The following is a 24,694-nucleotide window of genomic DNA, read 5'->3' as shown; positions in this document are numbered from 1 at the left end:
TCTTATAATATAGCCTTCCTCTGTCTACGTTAATGATCTTATATCTATTGTATCGATTTCATCATATTCTTCTAAGGGCGAGTTAAATGGTTACGTTTAGTACACAAGGAAAAGTTGAAATCAGGCGAAATCACAAGAGGAAAAACTATAATTTGTCCTCTTTTTTGGTAGTTATTTATACATTTGCATCTCTTGTATGGTGGCTTACTGTAATATTACATCTTTGAAAAACAAAAGTATATAATTTGCCTGCAGCTAAAAACTTAAAAACCAATTTTGTTATATTACAGAAGTTGGAAATTATAATATTTTAGATAGTTTAAAATAAATTGTATGTAAGAAGCAACACTAACTTATCGGAATTGCTTTGTTAGGGTTTGCGAAGCCCCCCACACCCTCAGCTTTCTCTCCACCAGCATTGACATCGGTGGTTTTTCTTTATGTTCCCTCCCCTTCCAACTTTGGCTTGGTAGGGAAAAAGCATTCTCTTTCTCTTAAAGATACTTCTGGTTTCATCTTTCCTTCTTTTTTTGTTCATCTCTTCCTCTTTTCTTCTCTTCTCTCTCTCTATCCCTTTCTCTCCACTCTCCTGTCCCCTTCTCTCCACTCTTCCCATTCTAAGCCCTCAATGTTGTTGCTGAGTTCATTATTGTTCCTCCTGCCAAGGCTGCCAGCCCCCACACTCTCCTCACCGTTCCCCCACCCACACACATTGTCGTTGTCATTCCCTTATTCATATTTGTCTGCCTTGTAGTGTCTCTATTTGCAACTGCCCATTGCATTGCTCTACCATTATTGTATGTTGCCCTCAACCATTATCGCATCACCTAAACCTGTCATCCTCTCTTAGTCACAGTCGTCTGCCTCACAGTGTCCCTATTTGCAACTGCCCATCGCATTGCTCTACCATCATTGTATGTTGCCCTCAGCCATTATCGCATTACCCACCCCACCATTTCTTCCTAGCTCCTACCTTGTTGCTTGCAACTACAGTCCAATGTCACTGCACCTACCTTATCACCCTCTGCTGTTGCTCCACCCTCACTGTTGTCACCATGTCATCTCCCTCCTCTTCGACCGTTAGGTGGGTTTTTTGGTAGCAAGGCCACTATTTTTTTGTTTTATCTTTTCTTTAGTTTTTTGCGAGGCTAAATTGTCACATTGCTTCAAGATCCACTCGATGATCAAAATGACGCTACGATTAGCTGGCCAATTTTGTTTACGGGTGATTTTATTTTTAATTTTGTTCGCCCCTCGAGCTTCATGCATAGTTTTTGCATAATAGGATGTTTAAAAATATCTCTCAGTTGTTGTCATATGTATCAAGCTAATAACAACCATTTTGGATTTAAATGGATTTATTTGTCTAAGAGCTTTTCATAATAAAGAATAAAAGAAGATAGATTGTATGCATAGTTGAAGGGTGGATCATAAAATTTAGCCTAACAATCTTTCCGATTACATTTTTCTGAACGCAGAATGATGTCAGCTATGCTAAAAGAAAGTTCTTTTTTTCTTTTTCTTAATAAGCATTAAGTTCATAACTTGGGAATTTTTTTGGGAGAATCCCTTTCAAAGCTAGTGCTGTGTTAATTAGTCTTTGTATAATTCCATGCATCACTTTCTCTTGTTAGCAAACTTGACGTATACAGCTAGAAGGTAAAAGAGAGCGGGCACGATTGGCCTACATCCTGTATCAAATTAGGGATTGAAGTAGACATATCATTGCCATCGAATGATACATTCCTATTTATTGACTAAATACAAAGTACTGATTGACTAACAAGTTAAACTAACAAAATAAGAAGAGAAGTACGAGTTTGACAACTGTGAGAGAAACCCGAGTGATTTGCAAGAAGATTAGTTCTTAGATAACTTTCGTCGGTGTTAATATTTATTTATGAATTAGGATTCTCTTATAAAATTTTATCGACGGATTAAAGGTGTGATATAAGTAAGTATTTTTAGTTCATAGTTAATAAGTGAATTTAAATCCTTACATAAACTTATTCGAAGTAATCATTACGTTTAACAACAAAGACACAAAATACATAATTTATATTTATAGGGTTGTATATAAAATTATTCTTAAAAAGGGTTCAAATTTTTGCAAGGCTAAGTTGCAATTAATGGCTCATTTCCTGTGGAAGACTTAGCTGATCCCACTGTTTTATCCTACGTTTTGGAACTATGGTCTAAGAAGCAATCAGAATTAGGGCTATGTTTTAAATAGGAAGAATTTGGTACGTAGATTAGACTCTACAAAGTATGGCAAGTGCACTTTCACTTTGATCGGAATTCCAGTAGTCTTCACCAAATTTTGGTTTTCGAGCATATGATTCTTGACTACGGACACTGACTTTAAAGTGACTTAATGGGTTCGTCACTATGTGGTGTGACTGGCCGCACATTTCTCGGATTTAGGCATGGAATCATGCGCGTAGGATTCGTTATATATAATCAAAACTCTCGATTAGAATAAGAGTACGGAAAGCTGATGTGCTTCAGTCTCTCCAGGATTAAGCATAACACTGTTTCAGTATAAATCTATGTATGTTATTGTAGTAACTAAATAATAATAATTTATCTTAATACATAATTTTGTTTTCTTAAAAATATTTTTAATTATTTATAAACCATATAAGCTCTGGTTATGTACATTTACATAATTAGCATAGAATAGTACATTCAAGTACAAAGCTTGGTCAAGAATAGTATACAGGGCTAAAGGAAAAAGAAGAAGAAGAAGAATTAGAATTAATATAGAGAGAGATTTGGGTGTGATTGGGTCCATGGTCTAACGGGTCGAATCAATTCGAATAGATCTTTTCAATCATTCATCCTACTTGGATTAGGACTCCTCTGACTCTCAAACAGAAAACCAATTTGAACCCTACCATATGTGCAAAGATGTGCATATGCTGGAGAGCACGACCAGACAGACATTTGTGCACTTAAAATCTTTCAACCAATGCAGAGAGGAGAGCGGTCCAGAACTAATGGAATGTTGGGCTGAGAAAGAAAAAAAAAAAGAGGAGAGGGTGAGAAGTAGGCCACACCATGTGGTTCGAGTTCCTGAGATCCATGTGAGTGTGCAGTTATGGGATGTGCATATGGGACTTCACAGAGGGATCTTGGTATCCAGGGGATTCCCCATGGATGGAAAGGACTTCAATTTCCAATGATTCTAAAGAGGAAATGATGGATGGAGCACTAGTATCTCCACTGATGTCCCGAGGCAGGAAGTAGTGCCAAGTTATACTTGGGCAAAGGGAAATTTGTAACTAGTCTTTTAGGCCTCCTAAAGTGTTCGAGGCTTGCGATGGCATTAGCACTTTGTGGGATCTTCCACAGGCATTGGCACATTGGTGCATCGGGCAAAGGGAAGTGGGAAGTGTTCTCATGCTACACGAATACGGGTTGCCAGTTTGCGTATCTCGTTGGAGATTCTTTTTCATTGCTCCTCCCTCTTTGTAGACAGGGTCTTATCTATTGTCCTGAAATCATTACCAACCAATTAAGTCGCACTCTGCACGGATGATGTCATTGATAACAAGATGCAAACTCTCTTATTAACTAATGCCAAGAAGAAACGTCACTGGTCATTTTATCCTTTTTACCATTCTTTTTGTTCTATCTTTCTTTCCTCTTAAATAGGAGTAAATTAGTTCATGTAATTATCCTACAAATAAGTCTTTGTACTATGTTAGATAAGGGGAAAAAAACACACCCAGAAAAGTCGCATTCAAATACTAATGTTTATTGGAAGAGTTAGGAAGCTGGGTTTGAGAGTGTAACATTTACTCGAATGCTCTGAGGAGGCTAATGATTTGGTGGGCCTCAGGCATGTGGCTGGGTGTTTATTGTTCTAGTGGGGTCTCTTTTTTTTTTTAATATATATATATATATATATATATATATATATATATGTATGTATATTATGTGCTGCAAAATGGGTACGACTCACACTAAAGGCAGTGAGGGAGTGCCTGAGCTTTATTTCCTTTTCAGAAAAATAATTCACAGAGAGGGGGAGGGAGGGACGGTCAGTATCTTTTAGTGCACTGTCATGCACCCCATTGCATTGAATTCAAATGAAATCATTGATGCTACCCAGCTGCAGCTAGCACCAGAAGATTTTATTAAGAATTTTTACTCCTCCCAGTCTTTTGAAAGGTAGCGCTGGATTCTTACCAAGCTTGTGGGACTGCTGGGAATCTAACCAGCCTTTCCAGGTACTCCAAAGGCAGAGGCAGTACAGCGTTGCAGATTCAGATTTAAGACAAGCAAGTACAGGTGCAAAAAGACTAGGCTCATTTGTCTAGAATGTTGGTTAGTGGGAGATTGACATCGATAGGTCTAACACACTAGACGGAGAGATAGAAAAATGATACTGTTTACATTGGAATAAAACTTTGATTTGATGTACAAAGTATCCAAATTAAAATTAAAAAAAGAAAAAGAAAAGAAGAAGAAGAAGAAAAGGCCTCATCATTATCAATTGCTCTCTGTACATACTGCCCATTAACTATTCCAAAACTTGGGCTACAATGAGAGAGGACTCTGTGCAATTTTTTCTTTTTACCATTTTTTTTTTCTTATCCTACTCTATCTTACAAGTAACAAGAGTATGCCATCAGGTGATCAGATCTGTGAGATGCATCTCCTGTGGCAGGCAACGAGCCTCTTTGCTTGCTTAGTCTCCTCTCTCCAGACTTTACCAATGTCATTTGCAATCTCGACAGCATCTGATGAGGCACCTGAGAGCCCTCTCCTTGTGAACCCAACTGCATATAGCCCTGACTTCCCTTTCCACCCGTTAGGAAATGGCACCTTCGGCATTCCATCTTTGGAGAAGAAATCCGTTCCCTGAAACAACAAAGTAACCCCAGAAAGCCACATCAGCTTCAGTAACGAAATCTAACCTTTTCTTCCTCTTTTACCCAAAAAAAAAACACACACAGAGAGAGAGAGAGAGAGAGAGAGAGAGAGAGAGAGAGAGAGAGAGAGAGAGAGTGCAAAAATAAAATTGGGGGAGAAGAAAAGAAGAGAAAAAAATTCTGTACCTGCAGCCATTGAGGAACATTACTGCGATAGCCAGTGGCGAGAATGACGGCGTCGACGGCGATATCCCGGCCGTCGACGAGCTCGGCTCTTCCGGGCCGGAACCTCATGACCCCGGGAACCACTTTGATATCGCCAGACTTTATCTTGCTCAGAGCTCCGATGTCAAGAACAGGGGTCCTCCCCTGTGTGTTCTTGAGCTCCAGGGGCCCAACCGAAGGCCTCCTCAAACCAAACCTCGCTAAATTACCAAGAACAAACCAAGCTAATACCACAAGAATCTTGTCGACCAGCCAAAGAGGCAGCCACCTCATCAAGAGCACGGCCATCTCGAACGTCGACTTGCCGAGGACTTCTCTTGGCAAAACATGAACCTATTTGGCGCAGAGGACTCCATTAGACCCAACAATAAATAAATAAATAAAAACAATGAACTGTCTCATGAATTCGATTTTACTAATTATGATCACTCACCGAGTCGCGAACGACCATCGATGGGAAGGCGTCGTGATCGCAGAGGTCGAGGCAAACCTCCATGCCGGAGTTGCCGCACCCGACGACGAGGACGCGCTTGCCGCGGTACTCCTCGCCGGACTTGTAGTCGCAGACGTGCTTGACGTCGCCAGAGAAATCCACAAGCCCTTCGAACTCCGGCACCACGCGCTCCGCGTTCTCCCCCGTGGCGACGACGAGCCACCGGCCGATGTACTCGACCTCCGCATTCCGGCTCCCGTCCACCGACCTGACGCGCCACAGCCCGCTGGTCTCGTCGTACCGCGCCGACTGCACGGATTGGTTGAACACAGGATCGATCTCGAACTGCTTCGCGTACGACTCCAAGTAGTCGATGAATTGCCTACGGGTGGGGTACTCGGGGTAGTTATCGGGGAACGGGAGTTTGGGTAGTTGGCAGAATTGCTTGGGGAGGTGAAGCTTGAGGCGATCATAAGTACGCTTTTGCCATAAGGAGGCAATGCAGTCGGAGCGTTCGAGGATGACGAAAGGGACGCCGTGCTCCTTCAAGCACGCGCCGACGGCCAGGCCGGAGGGTCCTGCACCAACGACGATCGGGCCGTTGACCCACACGCATCGGCGCGAGAACAAGTCATCGAATTCGGGGATTCGAGCCATGGTTGATCGAGTTGAAAAGAGAAGAGATGGAGGTGTTAAGGAGAGAGGCTTCAGTGTTTGTTTGAGGTTCTCAGGGATGAGAGGAATGGGATATGGAGAAGGGGCGTATAAATAGGGGTAGGAAGAGAGAGGTGCATGTGATGGCAAGTTTGGTGACCTTGATATCCTTCTCAAATGATAAGATTTGGCCGCCTCCTGCGTTGTTTAAATGCTTTAGTCTTGTTTTACTAATTATAACTTTCAAAATTTATATTCTTTATTTGTATATATATATATATATGTGTGTGTGTGTGTGTGTGTGTGTGTGTGTGACGGCCAAATTTTTTATGCATATTCTAATAAGGGACTTTGGAGATCACAAGCACCTATATATAAAATGAACTATTGGGGGGGAGGGGGCCTAACTCTACCAATTCAAACTATAAAACACATAAGGGTTTCGATAAAAGACTTATCAAATATTAACTCTAACCTTTAACTAAGGAAATCATACGCAATTACTTACTGGTGTATATAATCGATTCATTAAACTGCAGCAATGGCCTACCCAGAGATGGGCTTAAAAGGCATCAGGAGCTGCTCCATCAATCACTTTCAGGTGGTCAGAGAAGGAATATATGAGCTTGAATTTGGATTTATCAAAATTCCCCCTACTTGCTCAGTGTGACCCAGCTGGTGGCTCCCTTATTGCATTAAACGTCCCAGGGGACCTCTCAGTTTGTTCTCTTTGCACATTCTCTTCACCAATTGTTCTTCCCAAGAACCACAACTCCTTACAAACTTCCTTGTTGCTATCATCAAATCAATGCCATCCAATTACCAATTTAGATCTCTTTCTTGTTATCTTATGTCCATAATTGCAGTACCTACTCCCCTATTCACGATTCCTTTTTTTTTTTTGAAAAATGCAAGCATGCTCTTAAAGCCAACAGCTAGAATTATACAACTATATATATATATATATATATCTTTCCTTGTGTCACAGTTGTAAAGTATCATTACTAGTTTGATACAAATCATGTCAAACACTGGCAGATCAGAAAGTATGACCATCTCTTTCAGAACATTCTCTAAAACTGCCAACATAATTGTGATTCTTTGGAAACGAAAGAAAGATATCTTGATACTCTTCCCATGCAATACACTGCATCTTCTCGTGTGTCATAGTTGAATTTCTATAACTAGGTAGGGAGTGGTCCTGCACCTATTAGTAAGATATTGCACGTCTGCAAATGATCTTGCAATATGGTGCTCACTATACAAGTACTCCAAAAGAAGAAGAAAAGAAAACAAAAATCTAAGTCGCAACCTAGATCTCGGGCTAAAGTTACACCGCCAACTTTTTTTTGTTTACTCTATGTATCAAACTATATCAGCTACTTTACCCATTATTTGGTTCCTTGAGTTAGGTCTTCTTTATATATATATATATATATATATATATAATATGTTTCCCTTATATAATTGACTAAGAATTTTTATTACTATAGTTAATACCCATAAATTAGCTGTTTTTTATTATTATTATTTAGATATCTATTTTTGTTTTTAAAAAAAAAGGTAAGAACTTAATGGTATTTCAGTTAAATCAATGCTTATGTGATATGAATCACTTCTACATCATGAGCATCTTTAATCATCTGGGCACGGTGATCACATTGTGATGTTGAATTATAAAGTAGTTTAATGAATATGGTCATTTCTTTGACTCAGGAAGAAAATGACCCATTTAATTGGCATATATGTGCCAAATGAGACACTAATTCCAATGAGAATGATTTGCATTTTTAGTCTGGTCATCATCTTCTTTCTTGCATATATATATATATGGAAATAATGATGGAATAAAAAAAATAGGCATTAAATCCCAAAAGTAACATGCCAAGTGCAAATTAGGTCTCAAAATTGAATTAGAATTTCTTTCATCTCTCCACTTCCTACTTTAGTTGCTTGCTTAAGTCTATAATAATTTCTTCATCCCCCTTTGCTGATAAGATCGAATTTAGCCTTAGAATAAAATAATTGCATCTGCTGCTGAACTAAAGTAAACCTTACAAAAAAATATAAGAAGATATTTCCTTTTGGAGAAATAAACTAATAGTTTGTATCAAAAGATAACATAAGTTTGGCAAGCTTGTATGTAAAATTAATAATAATCGAGTAATATATTACTTTTATCACATAACTAATGTTATATACTTACAAGCTCATAGCAAGTACAGTTCCATTGGTAGCATCCAACTTCCAAAGCTAACGTAGGTCCCACAATCAAATATTTTGAATCCAACGATAACTCTCTGTCCACGTAGGATCTCGGGACCCACAAGGTCATCGTCGGCCAATCTTATCTTTGACAGGTGGCGATTCCCCCCCACTTCCCATAACCACCCCTTTGGCCTCCAGTTGCAATTGATTTCTATATCCTTAATTCGCTTTATTAATATATTTACTCCAACATAAGATCCTTCTCTTCCAAGTGGCACCTTGTTGTCATGATCTTTCATCAACTTGGATATGAATATGATACCAAGTTAAGAAATTCTACATATAAAATTATGGGCACACACATAAATACAAGTTTAATTGACAATTATATTCTTTATTTATCACATCAGAATCCCATGCTTTAACATTCTTTTAGGTTTGTTATTGTTTATATCTTAAGAAATTGTTCTTTGGATGTATATCTCAGTATGCCTTTGAACAATGAACATATTTTCCATTAAAGCTGATAGATTACTAGGATTCCTTATATATATATATATATAATTATTGGCTTCGTTGCTTCCTTTAGCAGCTTTGCATTGTTTACATCTTTCTAGTTGTATCGTGACATGCATTCTCCTCACAAATATAAAAAAGAAGAAGGTATTACAAATATATCCAGATGCAAACTAACACATCAGAGTTTAGTTCATGAACTTGCTTGTAGCACCTACATTTATGTATACTTTTATCTGATTATGATCATATAACTTAATCAAATAGTTGCTAGCATGCAGCATAAGAATCGTATATTGTTTTTTAAATATTGGAACTATAACACAGCTAGCTAGTGATCAAACTTTTAGAGGTTAGGGGGGAGAATTTTATGATCCATTGAGCTGTAAGTTGTGAAACAGTGATGTTGAATTAATCTCCACTTCTCATGCTTGAGAGTGAGTGCTCCGAGTGGGAAGGCATGTGCTGGAAACATTGGTTTCCTAGCATTGATCTCTTCTTTTCATGTCAAAAAAGGAGATATAGGATAGGCATGAGACTATTTTATAGATTGTATCTCTTGAAATGATTAAACAATCACCCTCATGCTATGGCTAGCTTGGCAATTTTCTAATCAAGTCTTCTCCTAATGCTACTTGATACTTGACAAACTTTATGAGTAGATTAGATTATAGCATCATTCTATGAATGAAGTGATAGGGAAGTGAGCTTCATAGTACTTCTTTAACTAAATGGAGGATAGACACCGTGGCCACGTAGTTAAACGCGTTTCTAGACATTCTTAATAAGCATCTCCTGGAACTCTTTTGGTCGATAAGCATATTCACTCCTACTAATTCCAAAGCATGCGCGGTGGCAAGACTTCCTTAGTGCAATGCAGCTTTTAACCTAAAAACTATGCGAAAACGCAAGAAACCCTAAGAGTAGGGCGCTGGTCACGCGTGAAAAGGCGGTCGAAAGTCGAACTCATAAAATGATGGCCATGGCCAATTACTAGCTAATTATTAGAGGAGCTTCTTTGTGGCTTTATAGGAGCTTTTGTGGCCCTAGCTATGTGCCTAACCTAGTATATGCTTTGAGGTTAGTTCAAGAAGGAAAGTGAATGTATGCTATTTGTTAAGGGTACTTCTAAAGAGGGTCCATCCTAAGAAGGAGGTTTCTCTCAAATCTATGTAAGGTTTGATTTCTTTTTTTCCTGAACTATGGCATCTTCTCTATTAAAGGGCTACTTCCACAAAGAGTGAGGTAATTATTTTACTTGTTCAAGAGTTTGTGGGTGGCATATAGAAGTAGTGCTCTAGATTCTATATTGATGATTTGGGTCCTCAATATATTCTAGAGATGATAGATTTTGTTACATCCACTGAAATCTATATAATATAGTGTATTTGTAGATTCTCACTTATTCCTTCCACATGTAGTTTGATGGTGCCATGTGAGTACATATGCCTAATTAATACCAATAATTGAGTCAACATTAAAAAATGACTAGTGATCATAAACTAGAACATTGAACATAGTAGGGAGTACTGTGTGATCTTTAATTAAATTTCTCCAAACACATGTAAAGCTCCCAGCTGCAAGCTTGTAGCCCTACTATATCATTCAAAATCCAAATTAATTCAAATTGAATCTTAAAATTAATAACTCAACATCCTCTATGCAAGGAAAGGATCTCAAGGCATAGAGTAAGTCTACATTTATTTTCAATTTTACGTATGCATAACCTAATTGCTATCTGTTATCATGTGTTAAACAAATATTGCACAAAACAAAGTGAAGGCTATTAAATAAATTAACTTGTAAACAATATTAATTAGCAGTGACTATCTCATGGAGTGCTCCTGTCCCAAGTACCATATCAGACTAAGTATTGAACCCTTAATAAGTTGGTGCCAACTCCTTGAATTAAAAATAAGAAGGTATTGCTAAGTTAATGAGCCCAAATCAACCAAAATAGCATTCAAACTTCAGGTGGTTAGCATATAATTTGATCAAAATAGAATGAATGATTGATCACACGGCACCATGCAATGTCGTTCATTGCACTGAGAAAATTATGTAAATTAAAATTAAGCACACAGATTTCTTCTTATCCTCCAACTTTTCCCCTTACGACCATGGTTTCATTCTCCCACGCCTAACCAACTTCCAACGGCCATATTCCTCTTATTTTGCCGGTTCTAACCGTTTAACTACCATGTGGCACAATCTATATTCCTCAGTACTGTTTGAGATATATTTTAAAAGCATTTTAAAGGAATATACTTTGGCATGTTCACTTCTTTGTTTCTTCGTTATATTTTTTGAGAAGCTTTGTGATTATATATATATATATATACATACGTTATATATATAATCACAAAGCTTTAAAAGGAACAGCATGTGGTAGCTTTAAAAGGATTAGTTCTAACGCATGATATCTCTCATCTTGCAAACCCATCTCCTAGGTGAATCATAGAGTGGGAAAATTAAATACCACTCACTAATATATATATATATATATATATATATATATCTAGAGAGAGAGAGAGAGAGAGAGAGAGAGAGAGAGAGAGAGAGAGAGGAGGGGTTTACTGTAAAAGTGTAAGTAGTACCACATGCATTTATAAATGGACTTTGTTTATTTGCATAAAAGTATACTCTACCACTTACATGCATAGGAATCTTATTTGCATTGGAGTCGGTGAGATTTCAAGATTTGGTTCATGCTCTCTTCCCCCAACTCGGAATTCAGATTGTGATGGATTGGAGGAATTATTGGCCCAGTTTGGATGAAGGAAGATATCTTATGTTGAACTTTTCATCCAATTTGCAGGTCATTAATGGTTCACTACTTGTCAACTTTTCCAATGAAAAAGACTGGTATGCCTACCACCTCATGTTCAATAAGTTTGGACGTCGTACTTGATTTTTAATTTAAATTGACACGATTGATCATGGGCTGGTTATATTGAAGTACATTGCACCACCACTCTTGATTAATGGGTACCCATGTAAAGTAAACATATTAATAATTATGGCTAAACAATTGGTCTCATGTCAATTAGGTCTTAGATGACAGGTTACGTTGGTTTTAATGAAAGACCAATATATGTTGAATATTGAATGATTTTAATGATGTTATCTTAAACAGGATAGTTGTCTACCAGTTTAATTGACATGAAATGTCCACAAGGATATCCAGTAGTTCACTGTATACGTTGACACCAGAGATGTTGCTGATCTCTCCACTTGCTCATGCCAATTAAGAATACAATCCTTTTTTTTATATATAATTTCTGAGAGGAAGATTATTGTCCAAATGATTAGAAGGTTGACAGCAGAGAGGAGTTACACCAGAATCACTGCTCAATCTTGACTTTATATATATATATATATATTCTCTAGGGTACAATCTACGCTCCATTTTCCAAGGGACCGTAGATTCTTCTCCTTACATCTAAAGATTCTAGGCCATGCTGCCTAATATTTGACCAAGTCTTGTTCAGTCAGGAGCAAGGAGCTCACATGGTACTGACACTAATAAGGGGAGAGAGAGAGAGAGAGAGAGTGTGTGAAATGAGCGGCTACAGATGTTTTATGTTTTTAACTTTTTTTTCCAAGTGGAGAAACATGCAGTGATGGAATAACTTAGGTATATATGGTAGTTATAATGCTATTCCATCTTAATTCAAAAGATTTGATATGGTCAAATTGAAGCTTTGACATTCCATCTCAGGGAAGCAATTCATTAATGCTTATAAGTTACAATAATGCAGTCTGATACATAAAAAAGGAGAGAATAAAGTGACAACTCTTTGACACAAACTCTGTACTTGATTTACAATAAATAATATTATATTAAAACTAAAGCATCAGACCTAAAGACACAATAATATAAACAAAGTGATAAATGACCCAAGCAAATTTTCAGGAGCAGAGCTCCTCGAGTCAGCCTCCAAATTCTGTCAATCTTGTAATCTAAGAAATAACTCTAAGAATCATAAGAATTCTTGAAGTAAAAAGATTAACGATTATCCACCAAAAAACATTAGAAAAGACTAGAAAGAAAACTAAAAATAGTACGGACAAAAACATTAAAAAAAAAATAAAGGCTCTCATAAAAGTGCATAACGCTTAAGACCCGATCGAAGGTAGTGACAAACGACAGCAGAAGGTGGCAGATGGAAAGATGTAGGCTGGGGGTGGGGGGATAGAGTCATCATATCTAAACACCTGCAAGTATTGGCTACAACTAAGACCAAGACCACCGGGCGACAGAGGTTAGGCTAGCAGCTATGGACGAAGGGCGAAGGAGGGGTGAATGATAAAGGAGAAAATGCAAGGCAAAATAGAAGAAGAGGGGCGAGATTGAACCAATTACAGTTGAAGAAAAGGATAGAGGCAGAGAAGGAGGAGAAGGAAAGAGAAAGATGCAAAAAAACTACTCTAAGAGAGCACGGTAACTCGTGACTACAAGAGGGAAGGGGAGCGAGAAGCTAAAAACGATGAGAAAGATTTTAAAAAGAGAGAAAAAAATTGTGGCCGAAACCCTAATTAAGCTAGGACCAGCCATAAGAGATGGCTACTTCATCCCGTTACAAAAGGAATATGGAGTGGAAATAAAGTCATCGCTCAAAAAAATCATATATGATATATCAATGCCTAAGTAATTATTTTTCTTTAGGGTTAATTATGCTTATGCCAAATTATACCTGATTTTCACGAGAACATTTTTTATTACAATATTTCTTCAAACTTTAGATCTAAGTGACATAACAAATAGTAGCGACGAAATTTGCCTAATAACTATAATACGCCTTACAAATATGCCATGTCATCAATTTCTAAACTAAAAATAAATTATAATAGTGGAATCATATAGTTACCTTAAAACCAACTTCATATTTTTTGTGAGCCCACCTACCCCAAGAGCTTCCTCTTTCCTCAAACCCTCCAAATTCTCTTGCAACTATTTAAAGTCTTCATCCTCTTACTTGACAATGCTCTTCCTTCCAAGCTTTGATTTTAAGGTCCCAACAGCCTTTGATACACAACTCCCCCAGGTTTTAACCATGGAAAAATTTGCACTTTTGATTAGTTGGGAGAGTGTAGGAAGAACTTGGTAGTGGTGGTGGTTCTAAGGCCCTTTTGGAGATATAGAGTGATGGTAATGCCGATGACAATGAAGACAGAATTGAAAGACGGTCCTGCTATTTTAATGGTCAATGCCCTTATACATAGTTCAGAAGGAAGAGGGAGCTCTATGTCCATAGGAAAAATCTTGAGGAGCTTTACAGGTGAGGGAGAGAATACAAGGGAGAGAAGTGAGGGATGGAGATCATGGGGAGGGGAGGGAAGAAATAGGAGAGGAATAGGGTATTTGGCCAAAAGAAATTGGACACATTACTGGTGGACCATAATGAAACTGAGTTGCATTTATGAGTGAAAACAAATCAGCTTACGCTCAACTCACATTCAAATTTATATTTTTAATTCGGATACGAATATTAAAATACAGATAATTTTCGGATAAAGGATCAGATTTTAAATAAATATTATATTGATCGAATTTTAAATTATATATTTTTTATTTAAAGATAATTAACACAAAAATATAAAGAGTTCCAAAAAAAAATTGTATATCAAATACATATAAAAATAGAAAAAAATAATCTCTACAAATAATATATAACATATTATTATTAACAATATTAATATTCACTATTTAAATAAGTAAATTATAAATTATAAATCATTCAAAAAATATACGAGAAAACGGATATCCGAATCTACAAATTATATCTTACCCGTATTCGAATCCGTATCTTGATTTTTTTTTTAAATTCTACTATAATCTGAAATGGATAGAAATTTTTTATCCAAATATAATGGGTCGAGATATATTCTGACATGATTGCCGGGTAGCTAATGGTAGATTATCAAAAGAGTAAGATTGAAGTAAATTTACTGTTTAAGAGGGACATTGTAACGAAAAAAGATTTACAGAGTGTGGTGCCTATGAAAACCAAATATAATTCAAGGCATGTTAGTGTAATTTACCCTCATCTTTACTTGGTTGACTCCAATTTATCTAAAGTTATAAGGACATAACCCAGGAAAGTTAGATATCGTTTCCTGACTAATAAGAACCGAACGATCTTTTTTCCTTCCAGAAAATCATGATTATAAAATTTTAACTACAATATAATGTTCTGAAATGGGATAAAAGAAGGTCAAAAACATTGAGCCATGTTAAAGAGAGAATAAAATAAGAGAGAAACAATAGTAACCTTTTCATAAACTTCCTCAAATAATCTATCTTCGAAGAATCACGCAAGGAAATCTCAGGTCGTCAATTTCCATTGATTATTAATTTCTTTCACATATGCAGGTAATATATTATGCTTCAATAAAGAATGTACATCGTCATCATCAATGTTTCTATTATCGTACTTCACAATATTCTGAAGTATTTATATAGCTGAGTAATAACACACTGCTGTCTTATTCAAAATATGATATAATAAAGATCATTTTTCTCCCTGCTTTTTCAACTCCCTCAATCTTTGACATTTTCTACTTTGTAGGAATCAACTCTCAATTTTCTCAATCTGAAGAACTCTTATTCATATTTTCTCAATCTTAATTTACCATAAACTGACCACTATTTTAAACTATTTTATTGAATCCTTCCAGCTTCCCACTCCCTTTTTTTTTTTGAAGCTTTCTTCTCCACCGTCTTTGTAACTACTATTAATTCTCTTGTTATGTTTCTGTATCTTTTAACCATCGAATAAAATGTAACTAGGCTTCAGCTGCTGCTTCTCTCTCTCCAAACAAAACAAAAAAAAGAAGAAATAGAAAAAGAACTTGCTCAGATCTACTGTCTCTCTTTGCAACACTACTGAACACTATCACAATCTTCCACGAAATCTTAAAAGAACTCGGCTGTCCCAGAAAAAAATCAACCAAAAAAAGGTCCGACCAGGTTCTTTGGCACTTATAGGCCAAACAGCCAAGCAAACATATAATACAATGTAAAATTTGTGCTTCTTCTCAGAACAATACAATGAAAACTTTGTAACGATTATGAAATGGTGAAGAATCCGATATAATGCAGACCTGAACTGTAAAATAAATATTAAAGAAATAATAACACTAATGCCATTATAAATCTTTCACTCATTCACATATAATGCAAAAGAAAGAAAAAGGACCGATAGCCTGACCGGCTGGAGAAGTTTATCAAATAGAATAAGCCAACCCCAATATTGGGACTTCTGGTCTGTTGTTGATGATGTTGTATATAGAACAACGAAACATGTAAAAAGATTTTCAATAAGCTGCGACGTCTCATTCGGAAAGGCCACATCGCCCCATTTTTAAAAAGATTGGGGATGCAGCATATCTTTTAGCTGCAACAAGGTCTAAGACAACCACTGCCAGCAGAATATCCATTAGAACTACCGCGGCGTTACCACATAAGCATGCAAAATTTCCTTGCACAATGCCCTTTCTGAGTAACTAGCAACAGAATGTGAATGTTTGATGAGTTACTTTCAAGCAGCAGCCGTTTCATGCTTGCACAATGGAGTTCATGCCTCCCTTAAATCTCATAAAGGAACTTCTCTTTTTATTGGTTTATGCTGATAAACTTAAGATGATTCATTCTCATATCTAGAAAGTCGAGAATCTGACAAGACTGAGAATAGTTGAGTGTCTACAAAGAGCTGCAACAGTCAACATTTAGACAAGGTCAGAAGTCATAGTCAGCAGTGATCAAGCATTCAAGTGAACGCATATAAGTACAACATATAAAGGAAAATGAAAGGAGCTAATTACAGATTTTATGCCCAGATAAATAACACAAATGACCATTGGTCTTACACTACCAGAGAGTTTCTGCAAATGCACAATTGTGTAAATGCCAGTATTCCACTATATCTAAACAATCTTGCCAAGACATGATGTAGACAACGGGTGAAGGTATAAGCTTGTCATGTAATCATATCTGTACACTCTAAAAGAAGGAAAGAAAGTAATCCAACCTATGAACTAAATGAATCGAAGTAAGATTCATGAAGACTCATGCAGTACTTAATTGATATTCTCATTCTATATAATAAAATCAGAGAGAAGGGCAATTAGGTGTTTTAAGGCCAAATAACATCGCCCAACATCTATTAGTCTTCAAAAACTTACTGTGTATGCCACAAAAGCTGAATCAACAAGCCTTTTATTGAGAAAATTTAGGTCAACTATAGCATGGCTCAGACTTTGAAGATTGGCATGCCCTTATCACAGGTATGTCCTTTTCACACATTATGATCAGTTGGCTGTTTGATATATCATGCCAATGAGGTACCAGCACTACTAAGAGCATAACTATTACCCACTGCAATTCTAACTTGCAGGAGTTAGCACATAGTACTAAACATACCAGCATTAATACTTTAATAGAAATAAACGTAGTACTCTTCCATACCTAGAGTATTCAGTAGGGGCTCTATCAGGCTGCGTAAGTGTTGTAAAGAGCTGTCCTGACCCATGTAGTTTCAACACAACAAAATTAAATGCTAGTATGGTCTTCTGTCAATAGTTAAATAAGATGGTTTATCCTCTCTCTTAAAACTATAATTCAACATTGGTTAGTCTAGACTCTAGACTTAGAAAAACGAGGTTAGAACTAGGTTCTGTGCATTAATAGGCTGTAACCAACTAAGCAATTGATATAATATGTGGATCTTAAATATGTCTTAACATTGATGACACATTAAATCCTATGTAGGGAAAATATTAACAGTGCATGAGGCTGGGAAGATAAGATTTATTCAGTATAATTCTATTACTGGCAAAATTTGTTGCTCAGCTCCAAATTCTACCATCAAAGCAAGACTTACTGTAACATAAACTGTCAGCTCCAAATTCTACCATCAAAGCAAGACTTACTGTAACATAAACTGAACCTCCACGTGATGCAACGCAAGTATGAAAATTTTATTTGATCTTAACAACTGTTAACTTATTGACTACTCTAAATGCTTAAAATATTAAAATAAAAATGGTTTATATTTTTTTATATTCGAACCCTTTCTCACTTCTGGGCATAAGATGGCCAAAGTGTATTTGATTTAAATGAGTGGAGGTAATCTTTTTTTTAATTTAATTGGCAAAGTAGGCCTAACAGGATTTGACTCAACATTTCATATTTTGATATCAATTAATTACCAACCCAGGTTCCCCGTTTCGGCTGACCTCGAGTAGGATCGGCCGAATACTACCTCTCTTTCTCTCTTTTTCTCTCTTTTTTCTCTCTTTCTTTTTCTCTTTTTCTCTTCTTTCTCACCTCTTCCATCAGTACCCGAGTAGATCTTCAACGACCTCGATTTCCGGTGACATTTTTCGACAAAGATCCGACGACCTCAACCTTCGGTAACCTCGAGTTTTTTTTTTTTTTTTTCAATTTCTAGTTCCTCTCATTCCCTCTCTTTCTCTTCCTGCACCAAGTTGAGGACGACCTTTACTACTGCTGGTGCAGTGTTGCTGCTACTAAGAACCTAAGTAAGAGGGGGAGGGAGGGAGAGAGAGAGAGAGAGGGGAGAAGTGCATGATCAATTAATTCTCCTCGTCATGCTATATTCAATTAGATATTAGTTTTAATTATTAAATTATTCTCGCTCTTATGAGCCGAAGAGAAGTGCATGATCAATTAATATTATGGACTAAATGCTATCATGTATTCAATTATATTATAGAGTATTCGATTATATTATGAAGCGTTCAATCTTTCATATTAGTTTTAATGAATAATTCAATCATATTGTATGTTGAATAATATTTATATTTAACTATTATTTTATCTTTAATAAAATAAGTTATTTATAAAAATAATCTAAAAAGAAAATACTGTAATGTAGGTTTTAATACATATATTTAAACTAAAAACTCAAGATTGACATGCCAAAGATTGAAAAGCATCTCTAAATATCCTAAATATTTTATTAAAAATATTATAACACCGAGGTGTGCTGCTTAACTATCTTAGAAGCTCCTATAAGTATCCAAATAGATCCCAACCATATCTTTCTTCCTTTTTAATAGAAAAAACCAAGTACATAAAGGAAGCATCTGGCATGTATCACTAAAGTATTCAACGAGTATCTGAATGGATACAACTAGAGCATGGAAATAACATATAAGGAAAATGAATGCAATGCATCCAAATTGAACAATTTCAACAAAACAAAAAGAAATGCATTTCATAAGAAAAGAACAAGAAAGATTTCTGCAAATGGCATTATTTTGGGTAAATTGCGTATTCACCCAGAGCAATGGTTCAGTATCATAATGAATTTGAAGAATAAAACACCTAAACTATTTGAAATGTAAGAATCTCCACGCCTATAGAAGGGTAGTGTCACATTTTTGGATAGTATAAGAGTTAAATTGTATATGTTCTCTTTATACCGTAATGTGCTAATAGGACATATGGAAATGTAATTTACCCTTACTTTTCCAAAATAAATTGTGAAGGAATTAGAATTTACAAAAAAGAGCTCAAGGTTGAGATCAATAAAATACCTTGACGAATGGTCGATCTCTAGTTGGAAATGAGTCAACAAAACTGTCTTTAAGTAAAAGTGATACCTAATACATAACCAATCAAACATCACTAAAAAAAAGGCTTAAAAATAGAAAAACAAAATGTCACTAGCTTCCTAGCTGGTCAAACTGAAATATAACATCCAGAAAGAAAGAAGGTGGTACAAGTTTAAATTGCTAACCCTGTCATTGTTTGACTGTACATCAGTGATTGTATGAGAGCGTAAATCAGAACAAAGTGATTCCAAATAACATTTCATGACATGTAGGAAGTGCCCAGCAGCCTCAGCCTGCAATTTGACTCATACATTTTCAGATAAGAAATGAAACGTAAAGCAAAAGATTAATACTCTCATGCAATTCAAACACCAACACAAGAACGAAGAGGTTTTGGCAGAATACATCATAATAGACCAAATCCCTCAAAATGTAAGATCATGATCAGAGGAAATAATAGTTATGTATACTGAATGCAGTACAACACTCCCTATAACTTGTATTGACTGCCCAACGAGATGTACAAAAACAGAGTAACATAAAACATTGAAGAGAACTTGTTGCTTGCCAAATAGAATAAGGGAAAAAAGGGATGCATGCATAAATGTAAGATCAACAACGACAACAACAACCAAATAACAAGTGCCAGCTATTTCACGAGATCACTAAGGATCCTTCACCATTAACCTCATACCCCACCCTTTGCTTCTCACTGAATCAAGGAGGTGGTGATGCAATGCGCAACACATCAGTAACTACTTGGGAGCATTTTCTGTAAGGAATGAACTGAACAAAATTTGATGGAATAATTTGATTATCACACTGACTACCATAAGGCCTGCTAATAATACCAATACCACACTGCAAAGTGTTGTAGCCACGTAGAAGAACAAAATTTGGCTATTTCCAAATTTATATGCAAAACTCATTATTGAGCAGAAAAGTTCTCTCATAGTGATAGGAATGGAGGTATGGCTGCATCATTCCTAGTCACTTATCAAGCGAGGGAATGCCGAGCAGTTACTGGAAAAGCAGAAGATGAAGCAGCATCGCATGAAGGCTCTTTGGAATGAGTATTTGAATGGCCTTCACTGTGTTAAAAGGTCCTAAAGTAAGAAAAAAAAAAAAGCCCTCTAGATGATGTGTTCAAACGGTCTCCCTAGTGTTCGAACAGCTTCTTTGGTATTCAAAAGCCAGAGTACGAGAGCAAAATGGTCTTTGGAAGTATTTGAATAGTTCGAACGCCTGCGCAGTTCACCAAGCGTTCAAGTGCCCTCCCAGGCCGTTCAAATGCCCGAAGGACGCAAGTTGGTTTATTTCAGGGTTCGATTAGGTTTTGGCTTGTTGTTCTTCCTTGAGTGACTAGTTTGATTAAGGGATTAATATATAGGTTGTTTACTTAGACTTGTAGGCAATAAAGTATTTTCCTTTTATCTCTCTTTTCTCTCAAGAGTCTAATGAGGGGCTAGGGTCTGTGATCTCTTTTCACCATTATTCTTGTGATGTTGCTTGATAAGGCTCTGGCAGGCTGAAACCTATCAATTGGTATCAGAGTGCCTGTGGCCGGTTAACGGAACTTTGTTTTTCAACTCATGTCAATGACATGAGCTATATCGATTGAGAACCGTCTCAATACGTTGGAGTTGACTCTTTAGCAGTAGGTCAAGAAGCAGTTAGAGCATGGGAAGCTGTGTAAACAATGAATACAAGCATAGAGTAGATGAAGGAACATATGCTTCATATCACGGAGGTGCTGGCTAGGATGGAAGGGAAATTGACAATCGCTCTGGCAAGAGGGGTGAAGGGACGCCAGATTAGGGGAGTCCAACGTCGTATCACCCGTTTAGACTTTTAGAAGTTCTCAAACAAAGACCCTATAGGTTGGATATTTAAGGCGGAGCAATTGTTGATCTATCAAAGGATGCAGTCTGCAGAGAGGGTAAGAGTTTCCATGTTCTACTTGAAGATAAGGCCTTGCAATTGTTCCAATGGTTAAAGAAATGAACTTATTGGTAGATTGGTAAGAGTTGAATTGGGGATTAATGTCCAAGTTTGAGCCATCAGAATATGATAAGTTTGATGAGGCCTTGAAAAAGTTGCAGCAAACAGGGACCGTTAACAAATATCAGAAGGACTCAAGAAGGTAGCCTCGACAGTCTACGGATGGCTAGAGTTGGCTTTGTTGCGTGTTTTATCAAAGAGCTCAGAGAAGAAATACAACTGGAGATGAAACTTATTAAAGCCCTTTAAGCCGCAGACTATAGCCCATGCCATGGATCGAACGAGAATCTTACCCACACTAACTGCTATGGTGAACTCGAAGCCGACTGTGCCTAGACAAAATGTAGGATTCAGACCGACGGAAGACTAACCAATTGGCACGATGCAAGCCATGACTCCAGCCGGTAACGTCTTCTGAAATTCAACTTGTGAGCAGATACAAGAGCAAAAGGTAAAGGGCTTATGCTTTAATTATAACAAGAAGTTCATCCTTGGACACCATGTTATGAACTGGACCAATGAGGGTTGGGTTGGTTATTTGAATTAAAGGGAGATCTTGATGGTGATAGAAGGGGAGAAGAAGATGATATGTGAAATAGTTGCGATTAGAGATGGGAATATGATGAAGGGAAAGAAGAGGTCGCTCCTAGAAGAAGTAGGGTCGCGACAGACGAGGGGAAGGATCTAACTAATGAAGGCTAGGGGACGATAAGAAGTTAGGGCAAGAAGGAAGAAGAGGAGGGAGATATAGAGAGAGATAAGAGAAAAAAATATGATTTCATAACATAACCTAACTAGGGTGCACTGCACAATACTTAGAAGCTACCCTTTGGACTCAAACAATAGAAATAAAACCTTAAAAATGAAGTGCTCTCGCTGCGATGCGTCCGAACGCACCCAAGACTATTCGAATGTGAATTTCCTGTTCTCTGTCTTTGCGAACGCGTACAGACGTCTGAACGAATGAATGCACAAATCCTGTTCTTTGTATTTGTGAACGCCTACATGCGTTCACATAGTGCATTAGAACGCGATCCCCTGCGTTTAAACGCCCTTCGACAAAAAGCTTTATTTTATCCTAAACAAATTTATTCCCCTTGATACAACTTGATCCAGCTCTAGTTGTATCACACTAATACAAAGGAAAAAAATAGCCTGTGTCGAATCAAACTTCGACGATATAATAGAGACTAGTGAAGCAGCCTTTAGAGGATGAGAAAGAACCACCCAAGATCACTTTTTTGATCGATCCTAATCTTGAACAAGGTTGGTTTCGGCTGGCGTATCAGCCGATCTCGCCCGAAACGGGCGAGAATAGGTCACCGCAATATTTGAGCCTAAAGATAAAACTCTAGGTAAAGTTTGAAGAATATGACTCTTGAAAATATATTTTGGGATGATATTATAACTGTCACCGTAATATTTGAACCTCTTATCAAAATATTATGACTTATAGACAATGATAACAAATCTGAGATGGGTTTTTTCTATAAAACAATAGGCATAGCAAAATAATCAATCAAAAGAATATGTGGGCTAAGGTTATAGAAAGTGGTGGAAAACGATTAATTTCATATGGAATAGACAACTATATAGAGATATAAACACTACTGATAGGCATGCTTTAAACTTTTAATTTACAAAAGTTAAGAGATATAAATTGAGAGCTTAGCAGTTCAATACTACTAAAGTTGCAGCTATATCTTATTGTACTCTAGTTGAATAGTAGTCTATTTGTGGATAAGAAAAAACACCAAATTTGACACTAATAGGAAAGAAAATTTTAAATCAAACTGTCTTCATTACATTGTGAATAAAATTAAACTACTTTCTCCTTAATCTATACTAAAACACGCAACCGATTAACAATGAAAATATTAGAGAAATTAATTTTCTGTCATTATGATATGAGATTAAGGAAAGAAATTTAAGAAGGCAGAAAATAAACAACTAATTGATTTAAATTATATTTTTGATAAAAAAGACCTTTAACTCCATAGATTAGAGAAATCGAGAGCAAATTATTAGATGACAAAGATAACCCATGATTAGATGATATATAAGGGGAAACCACAAGGGTAGAGATTAAAAGAGTCGTTCGACAGCGAGAGATAATATACCTATCAGTACCGGTCATAATCTTAATAATACACCTAGTGGTGAAATCATCTCATCTATATTTGCTGAGGAATATTTAGGAGGCAGAAATATTGAAGATAGAGAAACTAAGGATGTATATACATATCAGTGACGTCGTCATGAAAATATTGATTTCTATAATTATGGTGCATTGAGTATTTATTGTTTGGAGTTATCATAAAATCCATATACTAAATGTTATCCTCAATATTCTTAGTATTCTCAAACATAAGATCTATATGTTAGTTATGAAAAATCTATATGTTGGTTATGATCCTCCTTAGACACAAGTTACACAACAAGATCTGTACAATATGACTAGTATGCTGGAATAACTTTTTGGAGTATCAAACCCTAAGCATCATTATTCATAAATTTATGGTAATTATGATGATAAAGACTAGAGAAATTTAAGAGAGCTAACTTAGTATTAATTAAAATTTTAAATTATGAGTATAATTTTTAAGTTTTTAAGCTTAATATGTAAAGAGTAATTTTTATTTTCTTATTTTCCTATAATTTTTTCTAAACTTTTAGAAAATTTTTTGCATTTTAAAATATTGTTTAGAATCCTATGTAATTAAAAATAGTCCGATTTAGTATAAGCGGCCAATATGTATCATTTTTACGCACGACCAATACCAATCTTGATCATGATACTAGAAACCTTGGTTATTACAACCAGTACCAATACCAGACTAAATTTGGGAGGACATTTCGATTGATTTTATTGATGAATTTCCTAGCTCACAAGGATATTCATTATTATGGTAGCAGTTGATCGGACTATCTAAAAACATACATTTTGTGGCCTTAAAACACCCATACTCAGCTATTCATGCATATTTGTGAAGTGTTCATCCAAAAGAATTTTTCTTTTTCATATTGCAACAAATAGAGAAGTGGACTTATGGACGGCATATGAAAAGATTAAATATCATAAAACTTTTATGACATACAGAAATATAGGCAGCACTCAGCAGTGTCAACAAATCAGCACAAAAACAAACAGGTTGGGAACTACAGAACCAAAGCATACCAATGGAAGTACACA

General features: G+C 36.4%; 2 protein-coding genes across 2 annotated transcripts in view; both read right to left on the bottom strand.

The window, feature by feature from the left end:
- Positions 1 to 4,402: 4,402 nt before the first annotated feature.
- Positions 4,403 to 6,338, bottom strand: LOC140763269 (probable indole-3-pyruvate monooxygenase YUCCA9). The gene is made up of 3 exons (XM_073101380.1): positions 5,539 to 6,338; positions 5,067 to 5,438; positions 4,403 to 4,869 (listed from the first exon to the last, which is right to left on the bottom strand). The coding sequence occupies exons 1-3, from the start codon at positions 6,193 to 6,195 to the stop codon at positions 4,645 to 4,647; spliced, it is 1,254 nt and encodes a 417-aa protein (XP_072957481.1). The 5' UTR covers positions 6,196 to 6,338; the 3' UTR covers positions 4,403 to 4,644.
- A 9,691-nt stretch (positions 6,339 to 16,029) lies between these two features.
- The window catches only part of LOC140762515 (uncharacterized), a 35,996-nt gene continuing 27,331 nt past the window's right edge, over positions 16,030 to 24,694 (bottom strand). Inside the window, exons 16-18 of the mRNA XM_073100377.1 lie at positions 19,686 to 19,793; positions 19,483 to 19,548; positions 16,030 to 16,631 (exon numbers count right to left, since the gene is read on the bottom strand). Coding sequence (XP_072956478.1) covers positions 16,557 to 16,631; positions 19,483 to 19,548; positions 19,686 to 19,793 — 249 coding nt within the window. The 3' untranslated portion in view covers positions 16,030 to 16,556. The remainder of the gene's footprint in view (positions 16,632 to 19,482; positions 19,549 to 19,685; positions 19,794 to 24,694) is intronic.

This window comes from Typha angustifolia, chromosome 7 (assembly GCF_048772165.1).
Source record: "Typha angustifolia cultivar Huaian chromosome 7, ASM4877216v1, whole genome shotgun sequence".
Lineage (NCBI taxonomy): Eukaryota > Viridiplantae > Streptophyta > Magnoliopsida > Poales > Typhaceae > Typha > Typha angustifolia.
This window is presented reverse-complemented; position numbering and strand designations above follow the sequence as displayed.